This window comes from Quercus lobata, chromosome 8, assembly GCF_001633185.2.
Source record: "Quercus lobata isolate SW786 chromosome 8, ValleyOak3.0 Primary Assembly, whole genome shotgun sequence".
NCBI lineage: Eukaryota > Viridiplantae > Streptophyta > Magnoliopsida > Fagales > Fagaceae > Quercus > Quercus lobata.
In genome coordinates this window covers 60,036,219-60,047,117 of record NC_044911.1, presented here as the reverse complement: position 1 = coordinate 60,047,117, position 10,899 = coordinate 60,036,219, and the positions used below count along the sequence as shown (strand labels likewise).

Genomic DNA, 10,899 nt, shown 5'->3' with positions numbered 1-10,899 from the left:
TTGCATCTTTTATTTTCACAAAATTGTACATGAAGAACTGTCTTCGGAGGCACAGTTTGCTTTTTATTAACTTATTTCAATTACTACTGGATATTCAAGTGGAGTTGCAACTTGCAAAGGAAAACGTGGGGAGGGGAAATTTTAAGGTTTCCTTCCTTGTCTTTTATGGCAAAACAAACTTATGATCCTCACTTAGACTTTCCGGTAGAATATAGAAATCCCAGTGTTGGTATCTGGATTGATTCAGGATCCGCTGCTCTCCACTATTTCTCTCAAAACCAATAAAGAAAATTCTCATATCCTTGAATCTAGATTTTTTTTTTTTTTTTTTTTTTTTAATATAAATTCAGGGTCAGGTTACATTTCACAAAGGCTACGTAACAGGGGCAATTTATCCTCTCCATGAGCAGAGTCAGAGCTAACCATTTATCAATTCATATGGCTTCTTAATCTAATCTAAGACTCTAAAATTCAAACAAACTGGGGCTTTTACTGGGATTAATCCACATTCGAGCTAGACAGGTTGAGGCCCAACCATATCAGTGGACATAAAAATGACAAACCAGAAATTAAGTCAAAAATTTTCAACCAAGGACAAATTAGAAAGAAAATAATAGAGTTTAAGGTCTGGACAAATAAAGTCGAAATAGTCACACTAGTAACACGACTTGTGGCCTAACATATGTTGCACTGTTGAGAGGTGCTGCTCGATTTTTTTTTTTTTATCTATAAATTCTCTAAATGATGGGATTGCAGATGCTCTCAAGCTTTTTCAGCTTGCCCTCATACTCTTCTGAATCCACGAGCTGGAGGCCATCTAACCACTCAATCACCTGTTCAATAGCATCTTTAATTTCTTTCTTACTTTTAGGGGCAAGCTTGGCGCCAATCTTCTCATTATTGATAGCATTCCTCATGTTGTAGGTATAGCTCTCCAAAGCGTCCTTAGCCTTGACCTTCTTCCTGTGTTCATCATCTTCAGCCTTGTATGTCTCTGCGTCCTGGACCATTATGTTAATCTCTTCACTGGATAGTCTTGCCTTATCATTAGTGATGGTGATATTCCCCGTTACACCAGTGGTCATCTCCTTAGCAGAAACATTCAAAATACCATTAGTGTCAATATTAAAACAAACGTTTATTCTAGCAACACCTCTGGGTGCTGGAGGAATACCAGAAAGATTAAATTGTCCCAATAAGTTGTTATCACAAGTTCTTGCTCTTTCACCCTCGTAAATTGAGATTAATGCAGAAGTTTGGTTGTCAGAGACAGTGTAGTACCCCTCCTTCTCAGTAGGAATGGCGGTATTCCTTGGAATCACAATACTCATCTCCGTTCCTTTAACACTTACACCAAGGGACAGAGGGGTGACATCTAAGAGCACGAGGTCTTGCAGTTTCTCATTTCTTATACCAGTCAAGATTGCAGCTTGAACAGCTGCTCCATAAGCTACAGCCTCATCCGGATTAAGGCTCTTGCAAAGCTCCTTCCCATCAAAGAAGTCTTGCAACAACTGCTGCACTTTGGGAATTCGGGAAGAACCACCCGAAAGAACAACAGCATGGACGCAGCTCTTATCCATATTAGCATCAGTCAAGCACTTCTCCACAATAGCGATGCACTTCTTGAATAAATCCATATTGAGTTCTGAAAATTTGGCACGGGTAATAGTTGAAAAGAAATCAATACCATTATATAAAGAATCAACTTCAATGCTAGTCTCAATTGCAGAAGAAAGAATCCTCTTTGCTTTCTCACAAGCAGTTCGCAACCTTCTAAGAGCTCTGGAATTCCCACTAATGTCCACCTTGTGTTGCCTCTTAAATATTTCAACAAAGTGCTTTACCACTCGGTTATCAAAGTCTTCACCTCCAATGTGAGTGTCACCAGCAACGGCCTTCACTTGGAAGACACTCTTTTCAATGGTAAGTAGTGAGACATCCGCAGTACCACCACCCAAATCAAAAATCAACACATTTCTCTTGCCATTGCTATCTGCAATCTTGTCTAGACCATAAGCAATGGCTGCAGCAGTTGGTTCATTGATTATACGTAAGACATTCAGGCCTGCAATGCCTCCAGCATCCTTTGTAGCCTTACGCTGTGAGTCATTGAAGTAGGCGGGGACAGTAACAACCGCATTCTTCACAGTTGTGCCCAGGTAGGTTTCGGCAATCTCACGCATCATTCTAAGGACCATAGATGAGATTTCTTCCGCAGAAAAGTGCTTCTCTTCACCCTTATAGTTGACAACGATCATAGGCTTGTCATGAAAACCACAAATGACCTTGAAAGGCCAAAACTTAATATCTTCTTGAACTAAAGGATCACTGAATCTCCTACCAATCAATCGCTTCGCATCTACATGACAATACCATTTTAAGGAATTAAAAAATGATTTGACAGCAATAAAGCATAAGAGTATCCATAGCAGTTGTGGCATAATTTATGCCATTTTGCCACACCAAAGGTCTACTTTATTATTTTACCACATCATTTTACAACATTCTATTTATCAGATGTTTTATTATTCAATTCTATACATTAAAATAATATTTACAACTCATCAAACACAATCAACAACCATCACACTGTTACCAACAGCCACCACCACACAACCACCGCATCCTCCACAACCAAAAACACAACTCAAAGAAAACCCAAACAAATCCAGCCAAATTCCACAACAAACAACCATAACCCCAACCCAAACAACCCATCAAATCCTCCACGACCCAAACAAATCCCAGCCAAACCCCAACCCAAACAAATCCAACCAAACCCCAGCGAAATCCTCCGCGACCCATCAACTGCCTCAACCAATCACCAACCCAAAACCTTCATCACCACCACCCATTGATACTACAACCAAAGCAAAAGCCCCACCTTAAACTGAAAACTCACCTTCAGCCGAAAGCCCCTTCCACCGAAAACCCACCTTCAACCGAAAGCCCAACAAAAAAAAAACTCACCTTCAACTGAAAACCCTTCCACCAAAAACTCACCTTCAACCGCCCCAAAACCCTTCCACCGAAAACTCACCTTCAACTGCCCCACCTTTAACTGAAAACCCACTAAAAAAAAAAAACCGCCTTCAATCAAAAACCCTTCTCCGCTGACACCTAGTTACAGCTTAATTGAAACCCACCTCTGCCGACACCCAGCCCAATTGCCTCAACCAAATCCTCCGCAACCCATCAACTGCCTCAACCATTCGACGTCGGCGTGGAAGAGCAGTGAGGTTTGGGGTTCAGAGGAAAGGATTGGTGTGAGAGAGAGGAGAGGATTGGGGTGAGAGAGTGAGACTGATGGAGAGATGAGAAAGAAAGAGGAATTCAAAAATAATAAAAGCATTTGCCACATCTGTCCGTATAGTGGCAAATATATGAGGATACTATAGCATGTTACAAAAATTATAGCATTTGGAACATCTGATAAAGGGGATTTTTTGTGTTTGGTGTGCCAAATGTGCCAAATATTTGGCATTTGGCACATTTACCACATCTAATGCAGGTGCTCTAAGGAGCAGAAATAAATTATTCATTTCTTGTCCATAGATATATATATATATATATATATATATATATATATAAGTATAATTAGAAAACATAAAAAATTGGCAGCTTAAGCTCTTGCTAATGACCTAGAAATTTTTTAATTTAAATCGATACTATATGTCTGAAATTTGTAACATAGAACTTTAATTAAGCTCATATTCACTACAATTTATAAAGCCAAAACTGTCCGTAATTGATAGCTTTTAACACCATGCGTGGTAGAATTTGAATGAGATTGTCGCCTATAAAATGGTGAATATGAGTGCTATAAAACATTGTGATATTCAGGTAAGTTTTTACCAAAAAAAAAGATATTCAGGCAAGTTCGTTTTTTTGTGGGGTTTTTTAATTAATTAATTAATTAGGTAAAGTATAGTAATATATTTATCATTTGAAGAAAAAGTAAAGTTATATTTTTATTAAAGAACAGAAGTATAGATATATTTTTATGTAATTTAATTTCAAATAAAATAAAAAGGAAAATAATAATAAGCTCATCCAAACATATTACAACGATTAAGTTGAATAACCCCTGCATCTTTTGGCTAATATTTGAGTGCAAACTAATTTTGTAAAAGGAATAACTAGAAACGTCCGGAAAATAAGTTCAATTTTTGCTTTAAATTATTCACTAATTTGATCAATTAATGCATGGAAAACTTTGATAAATAAAATTTATATATGAGACATTCAACTAATAAGTACTATTAATATTCAATAATAAAAAAGTACTATTAATAAATAACAAGTTAAATTAGAGAATTTGTGGAAAGGATCTTTCCTAATTTAATTAGAAATTATTAAACCTAAAATCAGAATTTGTTTAGTGTTAGGATACTAATTATCTCTATGCTCCAGGGGAAAGTTTATTTATATATGATACATATTAATTCAATAAGTACTAATAAATAAAATTTAATTAGATAATTTATAAAAAAGATCAAACCTAATTTATTCGAAATTTGTTGTACCATTTGTTTACTTATAAAAAAAAATGGTGAATTTTAATTAATTTAAACTAATATAGTTTGATATTATTTCTAACTATAAAAAATAAATTAATATATTAGATTGAGACTAGGTGGAGCCAAGGGTGAGAGGGGCCAATTGCCACTCATTCAATTTCTTCTGCACTTAAGTAGTTTGCCTCCCTAACATGGTTAGAAATAGAAAATAAATGACTCCCACTCTAGAAAAATAGACAATGATACCAACATAAAAAGAAAGGGGGAAAAAAAAACCTTCCCTCACATATCAAAGAATATAAGGGTATGTTTGGTAACTTTTTTCCCCCTATTTTCTATTTCCAAAAACAATTTTATATTTTTTAGACTAAAAAACTTGTTTGGTGACCCAAAATGAACAGAAAACAAAAATCGTTCTCAAAACTCAATTTGTGAAAGAAACTGAAAACATGCAAAAAACTGTTTTTAGTTTCTATTTTTCAAAAGTCAATGAAAACATAGATTTAATTTAATGAATTTGTCTCATTTAATGAGTTAGTATTAGAGTTCAAATTCTAGTAACAACATATTATAGTATTTTCTATTTTTTTCTTAAAAAACTCTTTAAAAAAAAAATTCAACTAACCAAATATATTTTTGATTTCAAAAATACAAAAAAATAAAATAAAAAAAATGTTTTTCTTTATATTCTTAAAAACAAGTTTTTGAAAATAGAATACAAAAATTGTTACCAAACATAACCTAACTTTTTCACCTATTTTACTATTCTTTTAAAGTAGCTTTTATTTTGTCTCAGGTTTTCATCCATTTTTCTAGTTTCTTTTTCATTTTCATTATTTTCACTCATTTCACTATTTATGTCTCTTTTCTTGTTGAGTAATTTTACGTATATTGCAAATTTTACCATATTAGTCAAATAAGATGATATATCACCATCACAAAAAAATCAATTTATATAATTATTTATTACTTTTTCAGTGGCACTAATCACATTCTTATCATATCAAATTATTAGCATTTTGTAGTAAAATTTGTAGTAATTTAACCTTTCTTTTTGTCTTTTCTCATGGAAATTCAATTATTGGGCCCCATAATTGTATAAATTAATATATTTTTAAAAAACTTAATGCTCTTATACTGGACTAAATCCCTAAAGGCTGAAGCATCCTCAGTGTTTTGAACTTTGGTTATAAAATATAAACCCAAATTTTAAGCACTTTGAAGAATAAATTTTTTTTTTAAAAAAATTGTAGTTATACTCTTAAAACTTTTAGATTGATTTGTTTTCTCAGTTTATTCTAACAAGTTAAATTAGGTGAGTGTTTGGATAGTGTTTTGCATCCAAGTTTTGCACATTTGGCTGAAAATTTCCTGAGTCCCACGTTATTGTTCACAAACCCCACAAAAACATGAAAAACGCAGATGAATTATTTTGTACTATTCATGTTACTGTTCAACTAAAGCTACAGTACTTTCAGCCCAAAAAATCAGTTAGCTTATAAATTATTTTGCTATAGTACTTTTAGCAATAAGTTTTCAGTTTTCAGTAAAATAAGTAGCATTCAAGAATATAAATCTCTTACTAAATTTTGTATTGTTTAGCTCTCAGTTTTCATTTTGTACCATTCACGATTTGAATTTTGTATATTTAGATAAACCTCTTTTTTTTTTTTTTTTGATCTATGATATATAAATCTCTTACTAACAAGAATACCAAAAAAAAAATAAAAAAATACAATTATACTCTTAAAACTTTTAGATTGATTTATTTTCTCAATTTATTCTAAGGGATCAAATTAGATGTCTGAATTTTGTATATTCTAAGGGATCAAAATTCCAAATATAACTTTATCTAAATTGTGATTGGGTCCACATATAACTTTATCTAAAAAATAATTCCACATATAACTTTTGAATTTTTATATGTGGAATTTTTTTAATGTTATATGTGGAATTATTATTTTCATGCGATGAGCTAACAATATATGTGATCAAAGTTATTTTCACGAATAACCTTATTATTATTAATGGAGGAGTATAACACTAAGTGCTTAAAAAAATAAAAATAAAATAAAAATAAAAACTTTGAAGATTACCAAAGATGGAGTTGGTGGGGTTCCTGGCGACCTGAATCTTGGCGGCATCACCTACCAAGCGCTCTATCGGAGTGAAAGCAACATAGGAGGGAGTGGTCCTGTTACCCAGATCATTAACTATTATCTCTACTCTTTCATTTTGCCACACTGCCACGCACGACTCGTAGAAAAGTAGAATTAGGACATTGCAGTAGGCTGCCTAAGACATTGAACATGACTCATTTTTTGATTATGTAAATTTCTATCAGTTGAAGTGTTTGGAGTTCTTGAGTTTCTTTTTTTTTTCTTTTTTTTAATGAATTGTAATAGTTGCTACTGCTCTAATAGAACTATAAACAAATGATTATGCTTTTATACATATACATCTCTATGTTTTTCTTTTGTGAATGCATTGTTTAATGATTGATTTGTTTTGTGTGGTACTAGGTCATGGATTCAATGGAGCCTACACAACCTAATGTTGCCACTACAAGACCAACCATGAGACCTCCTCGTCCACCGCAGGTGATATCTTCTTCTAATCCTAATAAAAGAAAATCACCATCAACGGCTTGGGACCACTTTGAGAAGTTTATAGATGAGGAAGGTAGAACTAAGGCTAGATGTATATATTGTAGCAAGGAGTACATGGCTGATAGCAAAATTTATGGGACTTCTAATTTAAAAAACCATACACCCATTTGTCCTGAATATCTTTATAATGAATTGCATGATGGACAAGACCCATTGTCCAAGGATGTAGAGGAGGGAAATCTAGTGCCTAGGACTTTTACAAATGTTGTAGGTAGAAAAGTTCTTGCTGAAATGATCATATTGGATGAGCTTCCATTTAGGTTTGTAGAGAATCAAGGATTTAGAAGGTTTTGTAATGTCTTCCAACCTAATTTTAATATCCCATCTCGCTTCACGGTAGCTAAAGATGTGAGTCGGATTTATTTTGAAGAGAAGGATAAGTTGAGAAATGCCTTGAGAGGTCGTAGGCTTTGCCTTACCACTGACACATGGACTTCAATACAAAATTTTAATTACATGTGTCTTACTTGTCATTTTATAGATGATGATTGGAAGTTACATAAAAGAATTTTGAATTTTTGTATTGTTGATAACCATAAGGGGAAAACCATTGGCAAAATGGTTGAATCTTGTTTAGAAGAGTGGAATATTGAGGGGATTTTCACCTTGACGGTGGATAATGCTTCCTCAAATGATGTAGCCATTAGTTACTTGAAAGAAGCTACTAATAGGTGGAAAGGTACTGTTTTAGGGAATGAATTTGTTCATGTGAGGTGTTGTGCTCACATCCTGAATCTTATTGTGACCGATGGCTTAAAACATCATAATAAGTCCATTGATAGGGTGCGTCATGCGGTTAGATATGTGAAAGCCTCTCCAAATAGGTTACAAACCTTCAAGAGGTGTGTGGAGAAAATGAAAATAGAGTCAAAGGCTATTCTATGTTTAGATGTGGCCACTAGATGGAACTCTACCTATAAAATGTTGGAAAATGCTGAAAAGTTTGAACATGCATTCAAGCGGATGGAATATGAAGATCTTGAATATATTTTACATTTTCGGGATGGGAACTATGATAGGAGACCTCCAAATGAGGATGATTGGGAGACTTGTAGAAAATTTGTTAAGTTTTTGAAACTTTTTTATAATGCCACAAAGAGGTTTTCAGGTTCCTTGTATGTGACATCAAATGCTTTCTTTGATGAGATATATATGATTAAAAGAAAGATAGATCTCTTTTCTAGGAGTGAGGACCATTTTTTGTACTCAATGGCAAAAACAATGAAAGAGAAGTTTGACAAGTATTGGGGGAGCGGGGAGGATTCATCAAAGAAGGGAAATGTGCTTTTATATGTTGCTGTGGTGCTTGATCCTCGAAAGAAGGTAGATTATTTGAATTATTGTTTATCAAATTTGTATGGGGAGAATGCTGCTAAGGTTATCACTGACCTTGTGGAAAGTGTATTGAAACGCTTGTATGAGCATTATAATTCAACTCATTCATCATATGTGTCTATACAAAGTGCGAGTGAGATATCAAGGATGGAAGGTGTTAGTGTTGATGTTGATGATGATGATGATGATGATCCAGATAGATTTATTGCCTCTCAATACAAGGCTTTTAGGCAAGGAAAACAACCTGTTGGGTGTGTAGATGAGGTTGCAAAATACTTAATGGAGAATATTGAAGGGGAAAATGACAAAACTTTTAATATACTGGCTTGGTGGAAGTATAATACTAATAAGTATAGTATACTATCTCGACTAGCACGAGATGTGTTGGCTGTACCTGTTTCTACTGTGGCTTCTGAGTCGGCATTTAGTACGGGAGGACGTATACTAGACCCATTCCGTAGTTCACTTGCTCCTGAGATGGTACAATCTCTTATATGTACTCAAAATTGGCTTCAATCTTTAGTGCAAATTTCGCTTCGACAAGCCATGGATGATGTTGAGCTATTTGAAGATTATGGAAAATGTAATGTTCTTAAAATTTATTAACTTGTGTTTTAACTGAAATTTAATATATCTTGTTAGTACATTAATTGGAATTTAATATATATTGTTGTTCTAAAATGTTTTGAAGCTTTTTTGGAAGCGAAGTTAGCTTCACCTTCAGCAGCATCACCTTCACCATCAAGTACTATTACAAATCTTGACTGATCTTGTTAGTGAGTATTGTTTTTCTTGATCTGGTTGGTTGTTTTGATCTTAGTTATGTTGAATGGGATATGAGTATATCTTAGAAATTTGAATTCTGTTAAATGACTTGTTTATTATTGATTTTTCCCCTTTGGTGCTGTAGGTGGAAAATATTGGAGCAACTTTCACTTGGAGTTTGGAAATGGAAGCTCTTTTGTAATTACTTTAGCTTGTAATTTTGATGTTCAATGATCTGGAGATGTCTAAAAATTTCTTCTTTGTTTGTGTTTGTGGGTTGGCCCTTTTTGTATTATTTGGTTTACTTCAAGATATTCTTTTCTGTTTTTTTGTTTTTTCCCTGAAAGTTCATCTTAATGTGTCTGGCAATTCTGCTATTGCCATAGACTTGAATAGGTGAATCTTCAATCTTTTTCTCTTTTAATTATATCCTTGTTTTGATCAAAACATTGGGAGCCCAGATGGTTATTTTGATGGGAACAGCAGTGTTGATAGCAGGTTTTTGTACTAGTTATTAGGAAATATTGGCTGAATAAGGATGTGTATGTGTTGAGTGTTTTGGCTGTAAGTTCCTGAACTTGCAGACTTTCTATGCTTGAATTGTATCTACCAATCTACCAATATTCCTTGAAATTTCGTTGCCTAATTGTAGATATGCAGGTTTTGGTTCTTTGGGCTTAGATAGTAAAATTATTCTTTGGGCTTATTTGATTTTGTTGAAAAATTCGTTGCCCAAGTGTAGATATGCAGGTTTTGGTTCTTTGGGCTTAAATAGTAAAATTATTCTTTGGGCTTATTTGGTTTTGTTATGAAAAATTGGGCTTATCATTATTACCTTGGAATTCTGTCAGGCCTGGTATAATTCCAATTGCATCAGCCCTCCATTTAAAAAAAAAAAAAAAAAAAAAAAAAGTCCAATCCGAGACCCGACCCGAGACCCGGAAAACCGACCCGATTACCGACCCGAAAAATCGGGTCGGGTCGGTTTTAAGGCAGTTAAACCCAATTTCTGTCGGGTCGGGTTTCGGGTCACAGTAAACCCGATCCGACCCGACCCAATATCAGTCCTACGCACGAGTACGTCGTTCCCAGATCGATCCCTATCGCCGGACCCTCTCCTTGGTCGGACATTGTCGTCGGGAATAGAAGCCCAAAGACTTTTGTTAATCGAAACTAAAGTAGATGAAAGTAGACTATGGCGCACTTTAAAACTGAAAGGTTGAAGGCCCTAAATACTTAACATGCACATGGGCGGGTGCTTTTAGAAAAATGCAAAACGAAATAGAAGAAAGCAGTATACATGAGACACTTTTGACCATGAAAGGTTAAAGACGGTACAATTTCCTTAAGCCCTTTTTCTTTTTTTTCTTGACAAGGTATATCCCGTAACCTCGAAGTTTCCTTCTTTCCACTTTTAAAAATTTTTTTTTTTTTTGACTGAAAAGGTAAAATTTGTATTAAAATAATGAGATAAAAGTACAAAGCTGTAAGAGTCCTGATGTGCTCCAAGGCTACACATACTAGCCTGACACCCGGGACAAAGAAAAAAATCAAGAAACATCATTACACCTATCCCTTCAAACAACTAATGTGTACGTTGGTTTGCC

The 10,899-nt window shown here is 34.3% G+C and overlaps 1 protein-coding gene across 1 annotated transcript; it reads right to left on the bottom strand.

Annotated features, from left to right (window-relative positions):
* Positions 1–737: 737 nt before the first annotated feature.
* On the bottom strand, positions 738–10,478 carry LOC115957266 (heat shock cognate 70 kDa protein-like). Its single transcript, XM_031075468.1, has 3 exons — positions 10,348–10,478; positions 6,620–6,766; positions 738–2,362 (listed from the first exon to the last, which is right to left on the bottom strand). Exons 1-3 carry the CDS (start codon positions 10,421–10,423, stop codon positions 738–740), a joined length of 1,848 nt encoding a protein of 615 aa, XP_030931328.1. The 5' UTR covers positions 10,424–10,478.
* Between the last annotated feature and the right edge of the window lie 421 nt (positions 10,479–10,899).